This window comes from Astyanax mexicanus, chromosome 20 (assembly GCF_023375975.1).
Source record: "Astyanax mexicanus isolate ESR-SI-001 chromosome 20, AstMex3_surface, whole genome shotgun sequence".
NCBI lineage: Eukaryota > Metazoa > Chordata > Actinopteri > Characiformes > Acestrorhamphidae > Astyanax > Astyanax mexicanus.
The window spans coordinates 14,578,120-14,597,725 of record NC_064427.1 but is presented as its reverse complement, the minus strand read 5'-3'; the positions used below and the strand labels follow the sequence as shown (position 1 = coordinate 14,597,725).

General features: G+C 43.8%; 1 protein-coding gene across 1 annotated transcript; it reads right to left on the bottom strand.

Moving 5' to 3' along the window:
* Positions 1–11,775: 11,775 nt before the first annotated feature.
* On the bottom strand, positions 11,776–13,295 carry LOC103041695 (olfactory receptor 1496-like). The gene has a single exon (XM_007235413.3). The coding sequence runs from the start codon at positions 13,220–13,222 to the stop codon at positions 12,239–12,241; it is 984 nt and encodes a 327-aa protein (XP_007235475.2). The 5' UTR covers positions 13,223–13,295; the 3' UTR covers positions 11,776–12,238.
* Between the last annotated feature and the right edge of the window lie 6,311 nt (positions 13,296–19,606).

The following is a 19,606-nucleotide window of genomic DNA, read 5'->3' as shown; positions in this document are numbered from 1 at the left end:
CTGTTGCAGAGGACCCTGTCTCTGAGGGTCAAAACTCCTGTGATGAGCACCACCCCCGCCTTCTCAAACACCCAGTAAACAGCACTGAGCAACATTCAGTCAAAAGAGAAAAATCCATCCAAAAAAAAACCTTAAAAGAAAAAATAATAATAAAAAAGAAATCCTGAAAGGAATTATATAATATGGTTAAAAATTGTTTAGCCTCATGAAATAACTAAAACAAAAATTATTTCCAGCCAAACGATGCTTGATATTCCTAAACTGTATAAACATTTTCATTATATTGTTGTGCTCTGATGGGGACTCAAAATATAGCCAAGAATATGCAAGCAAGTTCTTCATTGCCAGAATGCAAGCAAGTTCTTCATTGCGAGAATTTTTTTTTAAAGACATCTGATGTCTCCTTGTTTAAAAGTCAGAAAGAGAGACCCAATTCACTGCAGCTCGTAATAGATCCAATACTAAGTTTGTCAAATTACACCTTTCCAAAGAAAGTAAGATCTTTCCTTACTGGTTTCTAAAATCTACTATCCTCATTAAGAGGATAGGTCAGCATAGGTCAGCATAGACTGAGATACACGAGAACCACTAGAGAAATTAGATATGTGTATTCTTTAAATCTCATTCAGCTGAGACTGAGCTGAAATCAGTCTCAATAAGAAAAGAATAAGAATAGAAAAGGCCTAAACCACATGAAGACAGAAGCTGTGTTCAGAATGGCTCACTCATTAACTCTTTCACTATGTAGCATTTTCTATTTACTAAACGAATTATGGAACAACCAAACAATAAACCATGTTTGTCCTGCTCTGAGGACGTCTGATACAACAGCACTGCATTGCATTATAGTATATTTTGAAATTTCTAAATGTTGTGATGCATTAGGTTGTTTCATAGTGAACTATATAGGGAATAGAATGTACTGCTGCGGTTTTAAACAGTATTGCAAAAATGGTTTACACATTATATAGTGCACTATTTCTGGAATAGGGAGCGATTCTGACACAGCCACACACACACATTATATTCATCATTAGATTCGCTTATAGAATATCAGAGTTAGACAAATGTTAGACACATACACACTTATACACAAGCACAGACACACACACACACATGCACACCAAATGTGATAGAAGATAGCAGAGAAGAGATGTTTTGTCTATCTCTCTCACTGCTTCATTAAACACACGCAGAAACACACACACACACACTGTCTCAAAAGCCTGGAATCCTCATCTCTTTTCTGTTTCAATCAGGGATGACTTTCACAATGTGGACATTTGTACATAACTCATCACTACTACTCAAACATGAAGCAGTCTCACATATTCACTAAACTGCCATCCTCAGAATTCTACAGCATTCTCCATAAAGATAATGAAACATGTTACATTGAACAGTACCAGTATGGCTCAATATTCTTCCCTACTTTAATATATGTATATTGCGTTTATATGCTAACGATTCTAAACTTTTGAACAGCACTACATAAACACACACACACACAGACATTTTCCATTCTAGAACTGCAGGTTCATTACAACATCTCAAGGTATAGCAAGGTTTCATTCATGGTCAACTCTGTTATTGTTTACCTGTTTAACTCTTTAACAGGCCAGGATTTTTGACATTACACCACTTAATCTTGAGGATTTCTATATAAGAATTACATAAGCTTTCATGTTTGATGAGGGACATTACTGAAAAGCATAATTGCAATTTTAATAAAACATATAAAAACATATAAAAACCAAACAGTTCATGTCCTCCAAAGGTTTAGTTTTGTTATGTTTATCTATTTTTTTCATCTATTTTCAAACATGCAAAATTTGGGTTGATTACTGTTACTGATCTGGAATTATTTAGTGAAGTAGAGAGAAAACAACCAGCTTCTCCAAGTAACATGTAGGTGGTACAAAACCCTGTAGCCCATATATGGGACAAGACATCTCACCCTTCATAGGTCTTTGCAGAGTAGATCTGGGTCTTGCAGAAGAGAGCGAGGAGAGCTTTTACAAAGGAAAACTGTGTCTTTGCAGAGGAGATGTGGGTCCTTGCAAAGGAGGGCTGGATCCTTGCGGAAAAGAGCTGGGTCCTTGCGGAGAAGAGCTGCGTCCTTGCAGAGAAGAGTTGTGTCCATGCAGAGGAGAGCTGGGTCCTTGCAGAGAAGAGTTGGGTTCTTGCAGAGGAGAGTTGTGTCCATGCAGAGGAGAGCTGTGTCCTTGTGGAGATCTGTTACTTTGTGGAGCAGAGCGGTGTCCATGCAGAGGAAAGTTGTGTCCTTGCGAAAGAGATCTGAGTCCTTGCAGAGGAGAGCTGTGTCCATGCAGAGAAGAGCTGGGTCCTTGCGGAGGAGATCTGGGTCCTTGCAGAGAAGAGTTGGGTTCTTGCAGAGGAGAGTTGTGTCCATGCAGAGGAGAGCTGTGTCCTTGCGAAAGAGAGCTGTGTCCATGCAGAGAAGAGCTGGGTCCTTGCGGAGGAGATCTGGGTCCTTGCCAAGCAGAGCTGTGTCCATGCAGGGGAGAGCTGTGTCTTTGCAGAGGAGATCTGGGTCCTTGCCAAGCAGATCTGGGTCCTTGGCGAAGAGAGCTGTGTCTATGCAGAGGAGAGCTGTGTCCTTGTGGAGGAGATCTGGGTCCTTGCAGAGGAGAGCTGGGTCCTTGCCAAGCATAGCTGTGTCCGTGCAGAGGAGAGCTGTGTCCATACAGAGGAGAGCAGTGTCCATACAAAGGAAAACTGTGTCTTACCAGAGGAGATCTAGGTCTTTGCGGAGTAGATCTGGGTCTTGCAGAAGAGAGCGAGGAGAGACCTTACAAAGGAAAACTGTGTCTTTGCAGAGGAGATGTGGGTCCTTGCAAAAGAGAGCTGGATCCTTGTGGAAAAGAGCTGTGTCCTTTCAAAGCAAATCTGGGTCCTTGCAGAGAAGAGCTGTGTCCATGCAGAGGACAGCTGTGTCCTTACAGAGGAGATCTGGGTCCTTGCAGAGAAGAGCTGTGTCCATGCAGAGGAGAGCTGAGTCCTTGTGGAGGAGAGTTGGGTCCTTGCAGAGGAGAGCAGTGTCCATACAAAGGAAAACTGTGTCTTACCAGAGGAGATCTGGGTCCTTGCAGAGTAGAGCTGGATGCTTGCGGTGGAGATCTGGGTCCTTGCAGAGGAGATCTGTGTACTTGCTAATGAGAGCTGTGTCCTTGTGGAAGAGATCTGTTTCCTTGCAGAGCAGAGCTGTGTCATTGTGCAGGAGATCTGTTTCCTTGCAGAGCAGAGCTGTGCCTATACAGAGTAGAGCTGGGTCCTTGTGGAGGAGAGCTAAGTCCTTGCGGAGGAGATCAGGATCCTTGCAGAGAAGAGCTATGTCCAAGCAGAGGAGAGCTGTGTCCTTGTGGAGGAGATCTGGGTCCTTGCGGAGGAGAGCTTTGTCCATGCAGAGGAGAGCTGGGTCCTTGCGGAGGAGTGCTGAGTCCTTGCGAAGGAGATCTGGGTCCTTGCAGAGGAGAGCTGTGTCTATACAGAGGAGATCTGGGTCCTTGCGGAAGAGAGCTGTGTCCATACAAAGGAGAGCTGCATTATGCAGAGGAGAGGTGTGTCCTTGTGGAGGATAGTGAAATGCATATTATGACAGATTATTCTGTTTAAGATGAGCTGAATGTTTCGAGTCAACAGAAGCCATGCTAATGAAGTGACCCCAGCAAACTGTCAAACCAAACAAAACTTTGTTGCTAGTTAAGTACTTTTATGTTGTACTGACCAGCACATACTTACATTACTCTGCCTGTTTGAACAATACACTGAGTCTTTCTTTGCTTTTCACTGTGTGTTATTGGTGCTTCAACATTGCTGAAGCATTCACAGTGCTGGTGGGCACATCCTAGGACCCTATCATACACCCTGCACACGCATGGGCGAGGTGGTCTGAAAGGGACGTGTGTTCAGGTAAATTTCCGGCGTGATTTGTTGTTTTGTTGTCTTGGTGGCAGAAAATGGAGCTGCGGGACTGACTGAGTAAAAGCAGGACAACAGTCAGCCACTCAACCATGTCTGGATCATGCGGCATTGCCTCTGTTTTGTTCAAGTGATCAAGTGTTATTGAAACAGCAAAGCAATGGTATAAAACATATTATAACCTCCATCTTTACTATTATTTAACCAAGACAAAATCAAGCAAAATGTGCTGTGCGTCCCTCTTTTGCAACGCACAGAGCTGAGTTTAGAGAGAGGCTACAAATATTATACAAAAATCAGTTCATTAAATACATTTAAGATGAATAAGGACCTGTAAAGTTAATAAAATATTGTCAAATATAAAGGATCATTTGAGGTTATGGTGAGCTGTTTCCATGATTTAAAAGTGAATTAATGTAAGTTATTCTGGGCACCATCAGAAAGCCTTTAATTGTTTTAAATGTACAATCACTGCACAATTTCTACTGCACAATTGAGTCCCCCTTCATTAATCGGATTTGTTTAGTATCATATCCTGTTGGATTACATCCTGCTACCCCTCTGTCCACTGTACTGAACTTCACAACTTCCAAAAATACATCCAAAAGATTCAGACACCTTTCATGCTTTTGCCCTTAGAGTATAATTGCTGGTTGATATACTTAATTCACTAGATACATGTGTAAGTAGACAGCTATCTAAAAGGGAGAACCTGAGCAGTCTTGATGGAATTTACCTCCATGATGGTCTTTAAGACGGGGCAGCCAGAATGAAATGGCAGCATATACACCACTGTGCTAAGGGGGCTTAATAAAGGAATGACATCCCAGACAGGCCGCATAAGCAAAGGCCATGTCAGCTTCTTCTTCAGTGAATAATCGAGGCAGAAAACCAAATTGTCTCTCAAAAATAGGGACAGTCCCAGAGCTGAGTGTAAGAGGTTGTTGTGGGCATATTCAGCTCAAGGTTCTGGTTCTGGTCCACAGTCTTAGACTGAAGGTGGAATTTTAGATTAAAAGACTCTGAAATACAGAAAGCCGTCCAAAAATGACTCAATTTGAATCCAGGTGTTTTGGGATTCTGTGATTCAGCACTACATTATGTAAAATGCGCTGGGCAGTTTCATGGGCCAAGGAGTTTAGGCAGGGCAAGGATAGGGCTGCTTTGGAGAACCAGTCCACAATCACTCATGGGCTTGGGAATAACATCTTGTTGCCAGCATGTTTAACACAATTTCCGAAACTGACAAATAACCCTCACTATATTACTGCTGTGGTGCCATACAGGCTCTTAGCAGAACTCGCACCCAGATCTTTCTTAGTCTGCAAGGCCATCCTGACCAGTGGTGCAAGTATATTCTTCCTATTGCATGTAGAGGACATGAGGCTTAACATTCTGACAGCCTGTGCTGGCCTATCCCAGAGGGCTGTAGCCCAAGGTAAAGCAAACTCAGACAGCAAGGAAATCATATATGCTACCACTTGGTCCAATTAATCTGCTCATTATCATCTTATTAAATTAATTTAAATGTTTCGCACCATGATGCAGAAGGAGGACCCAGCTTTTTCTCATGGTTACTTTTGAGGAACCCTGTTTATTTTTGGGTCAGACACATGGAGACTTTGACTCAGAAGACTCAAAAGACTTCAGACTCGACTCTGACAGCAATCTATGTTTTCTATAGCAGTTTTTTTCCTCTAGATTTTTTGTGCATTTCAGTTGCAAGAAAAAGTTTGTGAACCCTTTGGGATTACTTTGATTTCTGCATAAATTGGTCAATAAGTCACAACAACAGACAAACTTAGTGTTTTCTAAGAGCTAATTGGAGCCAGGATGTGATGAGATGTGTTGGTTAAAGCTGCCCTGCCCTATAAAAAACACTCACACCAGTTTGCTGTTCTTAAGAAGCATTGCCTGATGTGAATCATGTCTCACACAAAAGAGCTCTCAGAAGACCTACAGTACAGGCCAAAAGTTTGGACACACCTTTTCTTTTTTTAATGCGTTGTCTTTATTTTCATGACTATTTACATTATAGATTCTCATTGAAGGCATCACAACTATGAACACATGTGGAGTAATGTACTTAACAAAAAAATGTGAAATAACAAAAAAAAAAAAAACTCTTGGCATTCTCTCAATGATCTTCAAGAGGTAGTGACCTGAAATGGTTTTCCAACAGTCTTGAAGGAGTATCACCATTTTATCACTATTATAACCACCTTGTTATGACAAATGTAACCATTTTATGCATGTTCATTTCACTAGATGTGATAATTTGTATGCATGATTATTTTATTAGATGTGCTTATTCACACTTATTATTCACAGTGGTAATTCACTCATATTAGTTCATGTGCAAAGTTGCTCTTGAGTTAGTCTGACACTCTGTGTACGTGCTGACTAGCAGAGAAATCTTGTCTGATAACCATTTTGTGCAAACATCAGGATGTGAACGTGAAAGAGGTTATGCTGACCTGTAGATGAGAAGCAACTCTGTCTGGGAACAGAAGGGAGTTTCTGAAGGATGCAGGTGCAGGCGGAAGCCCTATGCCCAAGTATGGTTTATTTTTTCATAATAAGGCAGAGTGAGAATGGATAACACTCTCTGAGAAACTGTTGGTCTCTCAGAGCACCTTCAGAGCGTGATGTTTTCATGACTGATTGTAATATTTTGAATTAATTAAACTTGTTACTCATTTGACACGACTCAGAACTTAATATTTGTCTTTATTAATCGTCACAGGTATTTCCACCACAACCTTCACTCTGTGGTCCAGCTCACCCCAAACCATCTGGCTTGGGTTCAGTTCCATTGACTGTGGAGGCCAGGTCATTATTTGTTAAGTACATAACTCCACATGTGTGGCGTGATGAAACAAGGCGGCGTGGGAGAGAGGCCGTCGCCGGAGACCCCATCAGCACTTATGTCCCGGAGGTTACGGAGCTCGTCCTCTTTCTCCGGGAAGACGCAGCAGAAGTCCGGACAGGTGTAGGCGCAGTCCGCCTCCCGGTGCCTGGAAAACAAGTTTTGTTACAGATTTCTAGTAAGCTTCTAGGAAGCCAATAGGAATTTGTCATCCAGCCATATTCAAAAATATTTATACTCCTTGAACCTTCAGTGATAAGATTTTTAAAAGTGTTCAAATGAATATTAAAAGCACTGAAAACAATTTTATGGTAATAAAAGGCTGACTGTAAAATATTTAAAGAGTACTGCAGATTTTCTACTGCAGATCTAATACTGCCAGACAATACAGATACAATATTATCTGCAAATAAGTGTATTTTAAAGTCCACAATAGAGATGATCATTTAAATTGAAGCCATTGTATAAGGATTAGTTTTTTTCCCCAAATACCAGGAATTCTGACAGTTAAAGTCCAAAGTATTCTCTCCTGTGCTTCTTTAGTGTCTTCTTATCCAAACTGTGAAACAAGCGCGCGGCAACTTGCGCAGCTGGAGAAGGCAGCGCAGCAATTCCTGCAGCTGGATAAGGCAACGCGGCACCTCGTGCAACTCGAGCAGGTGGCGTGCTGACTCGAGCAGCTGGAGCAGGTGTCCCGGCAGCTGGAGCAGGTGGCGTGGCGACTCATGCAGCTTGAGCAGACGGCGCAGCAACTCGTGAAGCTGGAGCAGGCAGCGTGGCGACTCGTGCAGCTGGAGCAGGCGGCACGGTGACTCGTGCAGCTTGAGCAGGCGGCACAGTGACTCGTGCAGCTTGAGCAGGCGGCACGGTGACTCGTGCAGCTTGAGCAGGCGGCACGGTGACTCGTGCAGCTTGAGCAGGCGGCGCGGCAGCTGGAGCAGGTGGCGTGGTGACTCATGCAGCTCGAGCAGGCGGCGTAGCAACTCGTGCAGCTCGAGCAGGCGGCGCAGCAGCTTGCGCAGCTGGAGAAGGCAGCACTGTGACTCGTGCAGCTGGAATAGGCAGCGGGGCGACTCGTGCAACTGCAGCAGGCAGCACAGCGTCTTGTGAAGCTTGAGTAGGCGGCGCGGTGACCCGATCAGGTATCCCGGTGACTCGTGCAGCTCGAGCAGGCAGTGCAGCAACTCATGCTGCTGGAGCAGACGGCGTGGCGACTCATGCAGCTGGAGCAGGTAGTGCTGCGTCTTGTGCAGCTTAAGAAGGCGGCACAGCAACTCGTGCAGCTGGAGCAGGTGTCCCGGCGACTCGTGCAGCTCGAGCAGGTGGCGTGGCGACTCATGCAGCTCGACCAGGTGGTGCAGCAACTCGTGCAGCTGGAGCAGGCAGTGCTGCGACGCGTGCAGCTGGAGCAGGCAGTGCTGCGACTCATGCAGCTCAACCAGGTGGTGCAGCAACTCGTGCAGCTGGAGCAGGCAGTGCTGCAACTTGTGCAGCTGTAGCAGGCAGTGCTGCGACTCATGCAGCTGGAGCAGGCAGCGTGGTGACTCATGCAGCTGGAGCAGGCGGCACGGTGACTCGTGCAGCTGGAGCAGGTGGCGTGGCGACTCATGCAGCTTGAGCAGACGGCGCAGCAACTCGTGAAACTGGAGCAGGCAGCGCGGTGACTCATGCAGCTTGAGCAGGCAGCGCGGCAGCTGGAGCAGCTAGAGAAGGCACCGCTGCGACTCGTGCAGCTGGAGCAGGTGGCCTGGCGACTCATGCAGCTCGAGCAGGCGGCATAGCAACTCGTGCAGCTGGAGCAGGCGGCGCGGTGACTCGTGCAGCTTGAGCAGGCGGCGCAGCAGCTTACGCAGCTGGAGAAGGCAGCGCTGTGACTCGTGCAGCTGGAATAGGCAGCGGGGCGACTCGTGCAACTGGAGCAGGCAGCGCAGCGTCTTGTGAAGCTTGAGTAGGCGGCGCGGCGACCCGATCAGGTATCCCGGTGACTCGTGCAGCTCGAGCAGGCAGTGCAGCAACTCATGCTGCTGGAGCAGACGGCGTGGCGACTCATGCAGCTGGAGCAGGTAGTGCGCCGTCTTGTGCACCTTGAGAAGGCGGCACAGCAACTCGTGCAGCTGGAGCAGGTGTCCCGGCGACTCGTGCAGCTCGAGCAGGTGGCGTGGCAACTCATGCAGCTCGACCAGGTGGTGCAGCAACTCGTGCAGCTGGAGCAGGCAGTGCTGCGACTCGTGCAGCTGGAGCAGGCAGTGCTGCGACTCATGCAGCTCGACCAGGTGGTGCAGCAACTCGTTCAGTTGGAGCAGGCAGTGCTGCAACTTGTGCAGCTGTAGCAGGCAGTGCTGCGACTCAAGCAGCTGGAGCAGGCAGCGTGGTGACTCATGCAGCTGGAGCAGGCGGCACGGTGACTCGTGCAGCTTGAGCAGGCGGCGTGGCAACTTGCGCAGATGGACAAGGCGGCCCGGTGACTCCTGCAGCTGGAGAAGGCAGCGGGGTGACTCGTGCAGCTGGACAAGGTAGCACGACGACTCATGCAGCTGGAGCAGGTGGCGTGGTGACTCGTACAGCTCGAGCAGCAGCAGAAGTCCGGACCGGTGTAGGCGCAGTCCGCCTCCCGGTGCCTCAAAACCAAGAAAACCAAGTTTTGCTACAGTTTTCTAGTAAGCTAGTTAATGTTACCAATGGGAATTTGTCATCCAGCTTTATTCCAAGATATTTATACTCTTTGAACCTTCAGTGATAAGATTTTTGAAAGTGTTGAAGAAGTGTTGAGATCAATATTAAAAGCACTGGAAAACAAGAATTTATTTATTTTTTGCATTTAAGACAATTTTATCGTCTTAAATAGAGATGATCATTTATATTGAAGCCATTATATGAGGATTTGTTTTTTTCCCCAGATGCCAGGAATTCTTACAGGTAAAGTCCAAATTGCTCTCTCCTGTGCTTCTTTAGTGTTGATATTATTGAGAGAGATGAGAAATGGGGGAATTGTAAAGAGATTCCTCAGAAGGCATTTTCTTATCTACATTTTCAAACAGCAGTTACAAAATGAACAATGGAGTAGGTAACTGTTTTTGAAAATATTAACCATTTTCCTGAATTAGTAGGTGGTTGAGGTTGAATTGTAAATAACTGAGGATAACAATCAGCTTTAAAACGTTTCTGATGTAGGAAGTGCTTTAGTTATTCATTAATTGTTTTTTAGCTGTTTAAATGTAAGCCACTGATTTCTTTTACATTTCTCTAATTTTATGACTTGTGTAATAATCTGAGGAAGTTCACAAACTTTCAAATACCACTGTAAAAGTAACTGTTTGCAGTAGGATAAAGTTGATTGTTGTAGAGTTTGGGTGTAGGTTTGTAAGATCAGGATGTAAGAATACCGGACCGGACAACATTCCTGGAAGGGCCTTCAGTGCATGTGCGAATGAACTGGCTAACGTTTTCAGCTCCATTTTTAATCTTTCCCTCAGCCAGAGTATAGTTCCCACATGCTATAATAACACAACTATTGTCCCCCTCCCCAAGAAGAGCCCCCCTACCTGCCTGAATGATTACAGGCCAGTAGCACTCACTCCGATCACATCCAGGGTAGCATACCGGACACTCTGGACCCCCTGCAGTACGCCTACTGTCCCAACAGATCCACCTCGGACGCTATCGCTGCTGCCCTCCACTACTCTCTCTCCCACCTGAAAAACAAAGACTCCTACATCAGGATGCTCTTTGTGGACTACAGTTCTGCTTTTAACACGATTATTCCCCATAAACTCACAAACAAACTGACTGGCAGGCCTCAGTCTGTCAGGATTGGAGACAGGACTTCAGCAAGTATCACCACCTACACAGGCACCCCGCAGGGATGTGTCCTCAGCCCTATCCTCTACACCCTGTTCACCCACGACTGTGTCGCTTCCCATAAGGACAACATCATCCTGAAGTTTGCAGACGACACCGCAGTGATAGGATGTATCAGTGGCGGAGATGAAGCGGCTTACAGGAGGGAGGTGATAAGACTGGTGTCATGGTGTGAGGACAACAACCTCGCCCTCAACACAGACAAGACGAAGGAGATGATAGTGGACATGAGGAGGGAGAGGAGACCTCATCAGCCACTGTTCATCCGGGAGCTTGAAGTGGAGAGGGTGAACAGTTTTAAATACCTGGGCATCCACATCAGTGAGGACTTCACATGGACATTAAACACCACACAGCTGGTCAAAAGGCTCAACAGTGGCTGTTCTTCCTGAGGAGGCTGAGGAAGTTCGGGATGTCTCCCAAGATACTCTGCAACTTCTACAGCTGTGTTATTGAGAGCATCTTGACCAACTGTATCACCGTGTGGTACGGCAACACTACTGTGACGGACCGCACATGCCTGCAGAGAGTGGTAAAGACTGTGGAGAAGATCCTCCAGGACTCCACTGCCCTCTCTGCAGAACATTTACCACCAGAGAGTCCTCAGGAGAGCTGCATCCATCCTCAAAGACTCTACCCACCACCAGCATGGACTGTTCACACTTCTGCCTTCAGGCCGGAGGTACAGAAGTGTGAAATGCAAAACCACCAGGCTAAAGAACTTCTTCTTTCCCACTCCTGAACTTACCTCAAAAATAACCATTTACCTTACTCTCATGTCAAGGACATTTCTCAGAGGCACATGCTCACTTTACTGCAATTTTATAATTGCACTACTGAACGTTTTGCACTTTTTTTCATATTTCACTGCTGTAGATAACATATGCTTACTTGTAAATAATATGCATGACAAACTTCTGTTTTCATGTATATACTTGTTTCTTACTGTGCACATGACAATAAACTCTTTGAATCTTGAATCTAGTATATACAAAAGTAGTTATATAAAATATTAGATATAGATAAAATATTGCTACTAATATAAAGTGGGAAGTGGGCTTTTTCATTGATTTTATTTGCATATCATGTCTAAGCACATAGTCTAAGCAATGCAAAAATCATAAACCAATATTTTATTTACAACACAGTATACAACACATTTAACAATATCATAAAGCATTACTTATGTAGAACCTTGCCTTAGTTTTTTTTTCTCACAGTATACAGATATCCACATGACAATACATGATTTAATATACTTGGTGTTATTTGTTTTAGATTTGGTATTCTTTTCTTAAACACATAAATTGCATATTGAATTGCTAAGTTAAAATGACTGCATGGCATTTACATACAAAGGATTCTTACAAACAGTCCAACCTTTATAATTTATATATTAATATTATTATTTATTTATAATTTTAAACTGTTTATCATGTAAAAAAAAAGAGTTAACAGTAAAAGTTTTAAGCCAATCAAAAAAACTTATAGTTATCCAATAAAATAACATTACATAAAAATTTTAGTGGAAGATTTACTGCTTTATGCTGACCTCTAATGGTAATTGTGTTATTGCACTTCACAACGCTTTTTAATGGCCAAATTCATTTTGATTTGCTTGTACAGTACTTTAATAGACTGCAGTACCTCCTCTGTCTTAAGAGTATAAATGATGGGGTTTAACATAGGTGGAATTGTTTGTGTTAAGACAGAGTTGATTATTCTGGCATTTGGATGAATGTATGTTGTAAGAGCAGTGATGTAAGTGCTGGTGATTGGTAGATAAAACATAGTCACTAAAATAAGGTGGGAAGTGCATGTTTTCATAGCTTTCATTCGCTCACCACCATTTGAGATCTTATACAATGCAAAACCAATACAACCATATGAGCATGCTATTAATAACAATGGAATACCAAGCATAACAGAAGTATAGACATAGGCCATTATACGATTAGGGGAATTGTCATTACAGGCGAGTCTAAAGATGGGTCCATGATCACAGAAATAGCTGTCTACTGTGGTAGATCTACAGAAAGACAGTCTGGTAATCAGGACTACAACAACAGAAATAAAAGACAAAGTGAAAAGCCACATAACACCAAGCATCTTTATCATTGTAGTTTTGGTGACAATAGCATGATACCTCAGAGGAAAACATATAGCAATGACTCTATCAAAGGCCAAAGCAAGCAGAGTAAAAGACTGCATAGTCATAAAAGTAAAAATAAAAAACATACTTGCCAGACAGTCTCCATAAGATATATACTGGTTTTCAACCAACAACATGTCTGCATACATAGGAATAAGAGCAGTGCTTCCACACAAATCAGACAGGGCCAGGTTGAACACAGCTATATACTTTGCTGTGTGAAGAGCACGAGCCAGGTAAATAGTGCCCATTATTAAAGAATTACCTAAAATGGTCACAGCATACACAAAGCACATGAATATATAATAATACTTTGCATGTGGCATGTTGTAAAATCCATTGATGTAAAATGTGGACGGACGAACAAATGTTGCATTTTCCAGGGACATGACGGAAGTCATTCTATGCAGACGAAATACAAAATAAATATATTAATTTCCTACCATAATTACTAATTAAAAGACTAAACAAGAGTACAGGTAAATAATATTCAGAATTGTTTGATGCCTTCTGATGCTGAAGCTCACTTTTAGGATATATCAACCATATTTATAGCTGAACTATATTTATGTCATCCTCAAAAGCACACCTCCTCAATTCTCTATAGGTGGGATAGTATGGGGTGTTAGCAGGGGGGGGGGGGGGGTAGTTTATTTCCTGCCAGAAGGGCTCTGATCTCATTTATGTCACAGTTAAGCTGAAATACAGGGGAATGTTGTTTTCAGAGACATGCCAGCAACACTAAGGTACCACTTTTTGCAGGTTTTATTGAGCCTACTTTTTTGTTTGCCGTTGCCCGTCCACCTAGCTGTCTGGTTTCTGCCAGAGTTAATAACGTGAGATAATGCTGCTGTGGCAGAGGTTTCAGCTTATATTTGTATTGTAACAAATTTTGTAATGCTTTCTTGTTTATTTTTGTCTCATTTCAGGTCCTAATTTTCTTCAGGAATTAGAGTCTAAAATAATTATAATATCTGACTGGGATGTAAGTTGGGGTACCTATAAGTGCAACACGAGGAATAATGTTTTTGTATTTGATGTCCTGTTAAGGAATTTACAAAAAGGACTCAAAAAAGGTTTACCTAGAAACATTTACCTAGTGTACAGTACATTATCAAGGACTGAATGTAATCATAAGTCTGTTATATATTATCTTTATGTAATGTGTTTATTCGATTATTACTAATTAATAATGCTATGTATGCAGTACTACAGTCAGTCCATTACGCTAACTTCTACTTTTACAAATTCTGCAGATTTTTACCAGTCATACAGTAATGGTCAAGTCAGTTAGCAAGGCAGACTACACTACCTGATCATAGCTAATCCATTTTTAAGGGTGTTCAAGCTCCCCTTAATTAAGTCCTAAAACCCCTAAAGGTTCTGATAAAAAGTTACATATAACAAATGTAAAGTCTGGATTTTTATTTATTTATAATTTTTTAGATGTTGTAGAATGACAGAAAATCAGAGAAAACATTGAAGATCCAACACAAAACCCACAGTGAGTAACAAAGGTAAAGAAACACTCCCTGGAGTTAGAAACCTTAAGGGAACCAGAGCTCACATGTACCTTTTCACATTCACTATTAAATGCATTATCATGGCTAATATATAATGGTGGGCCCATATCCTCTCTTCAGACAACTTAAAAATGAATGTTAAACATCATTATACATCCACATGGGTCTAATATATTTAGGTGAATAGCCACACCAGCAATAGAAGCATTTAAAAATACCTTGTTAGAACAACACAAAGGGTGTAAGATAGGACCCTAAGTCTGATCCTTTTAGAGGGGGAGAGAGGTTGTGTGAATCATTGAATTATCTATTCAGGTGTGTCAGAAGCTTTATTAATGTGGGGGGACACATGTCTGTGTGTGTACTCAGAAACACAATTTACCTCAGCTGGTTTACCTGTTGATTTTGGAAATTTTTTGTGCACGTCTTTATCTGCTGTGCCGCTGGGTTGGGTCTGCCTGTCACGCTCTCTCTCTTTCTCAGGGCTATACAATATTTATGTTAAATGTGGAGGTCCAAACGAATAATTATCAAATTGTGATCAGGACATGTCTTAGATATATAAGCGGTGATACCCATGAATCTATTGTATGAAAGCCTGCGCTTAGGTCAGGCAACACCAGTAGAGATTTACAGTGTTATAAAAAAGATTGGGCAACCCTGATCATTTTCATGATTTTCCTTTACATAATACCTCGCCGCTACCGGCGATGGCTGAGTTTAATGAGTTACAGCAGGCTGTAGGGAATCAGAGAAGGATTCTCGGACAACATAGCCAGCTTTTCGAGTCTCGCTAACTCCGTTACTGCTCTCACTAGTCAACAGTCTGAGCAACACTCTCAGCTAGCTCAGATCACCACTAGCCTCCATGATATCGCCACTCAGCTTGCCCAGCTGAGAGTGGCTAACCCCGTTAGCTTAGCCTCTGCTAGCCCGTCTCCAGTTAGCTCGCCTACTCCATCGGCAGCCTCTTTTCCGGTTAGTGGTTTGTAAACCTGATAAGTACGATGGTACTCCGGATTTTGTGCAGAGGTTTCCTATTGCAGTCTTTGTTTTTTGCTAACTCTACGGTCGGTTCCGATTCAGCGCATATTTAATTTTTTATCTCGCGTCTCACCGGCAAGGCCCTAGACTGGGCTGCTGCTATTTGGCCTAGCATTGAGAGAGCTACTTACGAACACTTCCTTAAGGAGTTCAAGTTAGTTTTTGATCACCCTTAACAGGGTCAGTCTCAGGGGGAGTTGTTGGTTCGACTACGTCAGGGAGGCCGATCTGTTTCTGATTATGCCTTAGAATTTCTTATGCTGGCTGCTGGTAGTGGGTGGAATGAACCAGCTTTACGAGTTACCGCCCGCTACTAGCTCTGGAAAGCGTGTGGAAACCCCTCGGATTCCACACGCTAAAGGGGTAAGCAGACTCAACTCTGACATGTATTACAGATCTTTCATTATTTCTGTTATACTGTTCTGCCAGTCTTCTTCCTTTGTGTTTCCAGCTCTGATTGACTCCGGCGCTGAGGGGAATTTCATTAATGAGCAGCTGGCCAGACAAATCCTGATTCCGTTTGAATGCTTGGAAGATCCTATTAAACTGTCTGCGGTGGACGGGACACCGGTCGGACGGGGAACCATAACCAACACCACCAAGCCTGTTAAGATGAGCGTCAGCGCACTGCACTCTGAGGAGATCAGGTTTTTTGTTATGAAAGACACTAATTATCAGATTATTCTCGGACTTCCATGGTTAAGAAAGCATGATCCTATTATTACCTGGTCCAACAAAGAAATTACCTCCTGGTCTCCCTACTGTATAGAGCATTGTTTAAGGGTTCCTAAAGTTAAGCTCCAATCCACATCTGTTGAAAGTCCAGGGCCGGAGTCTCTTGCACATATCCCTCCTGATTACCAAGATTTGTATGAAGTTTTCAGCAAAACTCGTGCCACCCAACTTCCTCCACATCGTTCCTACGATTGTGCTATTGACCTGTTAAATAACCGATACCCCCTAAATCATGTATATATCCTCTCACTCAGACTGAGGAATTAGCCATGGAGGAGTATGTGCAGGAGGCTCTAGCACAGGGTTTTATCCGCCATTCTACTTCCCCTGTTGCTGCATCCTTTTTTTTTCTTAAAAGCAGGACGGTGGTCTTCGTCCCTTTATTGATTATCGACAGCTTAATAAAGTTACTAGGACCAATCCATATACTCTTCCTTTAGTGCCCGTCACTCTTGAGCAATTGCGTGGAGCCTCTGTATTCACAAAGTTAGATCTTCGCAGTGCTTATAACTTGGTAAGAATTAGAGAGGGAGATGAATGGAAGACGGCCTTTTTCACCACTAGAGGGCACTATGAGTACCTGGTTATGTTTCACCTTCTGTTTTTTCACCTTCTGTTTTTCAGTCATTTATCAATGATGTTTTGTGTGATATGCTTGGAAAGTTTGTCATTGCATTTATAGATGACATTTTGATCTACTACCCCGACATTTCTACTCATGTACCACATGTAAGACCAGTCCTAACCCACCTTCTTCAGAACCAGCTCTTTGTGAAAGCTGAGAAATGTGAGTTTCATAGGTCCACTGTAACATTTTTGGGTTATGTCATTAGTGTTCAGGGCGTTTCCATGGATGATAATAAGGTTCAAGCAGTTGTTAATTGGCCCCAACCCAGGTCAGTCAAGGATTTACTGAGATTTCTAGATTTTGCTAATTTCTACAGACGGTTCATTCACAACTACATCTCTATTGCGGCCCCACTCACCAATATGCTAAAGGGCAACGCCAGAACATTGGTTCGGTCCGAGTCTGCTGACAATGCATTCACTTCCCTTAAGAAAGTATTTAGTACAGCCCCTCTATTGAAACACCCAGATCCCAAGGAACCTTTTATAGTTGAAGTAGATGCATCCAGTGTAGGGGTAGGTGCTTTCCTCTCTCAGAATTTTGGCTCTCCCAGTAAATTGCACCCAGTAGCTTATTTTTCCCACAAACTTTCCCCAGCTGAGCGCAATTATGGTATAGGGGATCATGAACTCTTGGCTATCAAACTAGCATTAGAGGAATGGCGACACTGGTTAGAGGGAGCTTTACACCCATTTGTTGTCATCACCGATCACAAAAATCTAGAATATTTGAAATCCATGAAGAGTATGAATTCACGTCAAGCACGCTGGTCTTTGTTTTTTGCACGTTTTGATTTTGTAGTGGCGTATCGATAAGGATCTAGAAATACTAAAGCTGACGCACTCTCCCGTATCTATGAAGATTGTAATGTAGAAAGTCCAGAACTTGACGCCTATTTTAAAACCTGAGATTATTTTGGCTCCCATTAGATGGGAGATTTCGGAGGAGATAGATCAACTAAATTCTGTAACACCTCCTCCTGAACAATGTCCTCCAGACAGATCCTACGTGCCTGATCAATGCAGAGCCAGACTTATTACATGGGCTCATGCTTCACTTTCATCAGGTCATCTGGGTGAAACACGTACTTTTCAGTTACTAGAGAACCATTTTTGGTGGGAGAATATGCGTTCTGATATTCATGATTTTGTCTCCTCCTGCACTGTCTGTGCTCAAAGCAAGACTCCGCGTACCCTACCGGCCGGCAAGTTAGTACCCTTACCGGTCCCTGCCCGGCCCTGGTCTCATTTAGCAGTAGATTTCGTCACAGACCTCCCTGTATCTATGGGTCAGACTGTTATTATGACTGTGGTCTATCGCTTTTCTTGTGGTGTAAGGTTCATCCCCTTTAGTAAACTACCCACTGTGATTGAAGCTGCAGAAGCTCTATTTAATCATGTTTTTCGTATTTTTGGTATTCCTGAAGATATAGTTTCAGATCGAGGCCCTCAGTTTATTTCTCAGGTTTGGTCAGCTGTTATAAATAGGTTAGGGATATCTGTCAGTTTGTCTTCAGGTTATCATCCTCAGAGCAACGGCCAATGTGAGAGAATGAATCAGGAGCTGGGTAAATTTTTAAGGATTTATTGTTCGAATAATCTCCATGACTGGGCCAAATATCTCCCCTAGGCGGAAGTAGCTCAGAACTCGCTTATTAGTTCTACTACTAAGTTAACTTCTTTTCAATGCCTTTTAGGTTACCAACCACCACTCATGCCCTTGTCAGCCGAACCCTCTAACATCCCTGCAGTTGATGATTGGATGCGTCGTAGTGAGGAAGTGTGGGAGGAGACTCACAGACGCATTGAGGCTGTCTTAGAGCGACAGAAACAACAAGCTGATCGCCTACGTCGTGTGACCCCCCTTTACTCTCCTGGAGACCGGGTTTGGCTATCTATCAGGGATTTCTGTCTGTCTGACGGAAATAAAAAGCTTTCAGTTAAGTACATTGGCCCTTTCAAGATCATAAAGAAGATTAATGAAGTAACTTACCGTCTTGATCTACCCTCTCATTATCATGTATGTCACCTCTTTTCATCCTTGTTAAAGCCGGTTATCCCTGGTCCCCTGGATGAGACTTTGCACGGGTCACTTCCTCCCCCACCCATGGACATGGAGGGTGGTCCTGTGTATGCCGTGGAACGCTTATTGGACTCCAGGAGGAGAAGGGGAGCCCTGGAGTACCTGGTGGACTGGAATGATTACTTACCTGAGGAGCGATTTGGGTCCCAGCGGCTGATGTCCTGGATCCCTTACTGGTGGAGGACTTCCACCGGTCTCATCCGTCTCGTCCTGCGCCTCGCCCCAGAGGTTGTCCTAGGAGAGGGTCTCCTGGTCCAAGAAGGGGTAGGCGTGGAAGTGCAGGCTCTGTCCGGTCCCTCAGTTCCGTCCACGGTTCGTCCCAGATCCAGGGCTCCTGTCCATTCTGTTCCCGCCACCAGGCCATCTGTTCTGATCTCCACTGGGTGTGGGGGGGCGGCTCCCTTGTGTCGTCATCATCCGTCGGTCTCTTTGGACTCTTTGACTCTCTTCCCACACCTCCGGACTCTATTTCCCAGAATCCTATGGTTTATGACGTCACCGTCAGTCGCTCTCCTTCGCCCAATCACGTTACGCTTCAACGCTCAGATTCACCTGTGTTCTGAGGAAGTTCCTGGTTATGCTCATCGTGTATTTTGTATTGAAGTCTGCATTATGTAAACTATCTTCGCGAGGTATTGTCGACTACTAAGCGTTTCCCATGTGTACTTTTAGTGCCTTTTCGTTACGACCCTACTTTCTGGTTTATCGGTTTATGTCTCTTGTTTTGCCCCTTTTGGATTTGATGTTAGGTTGGACTGTCTTTTGGTTTCGAA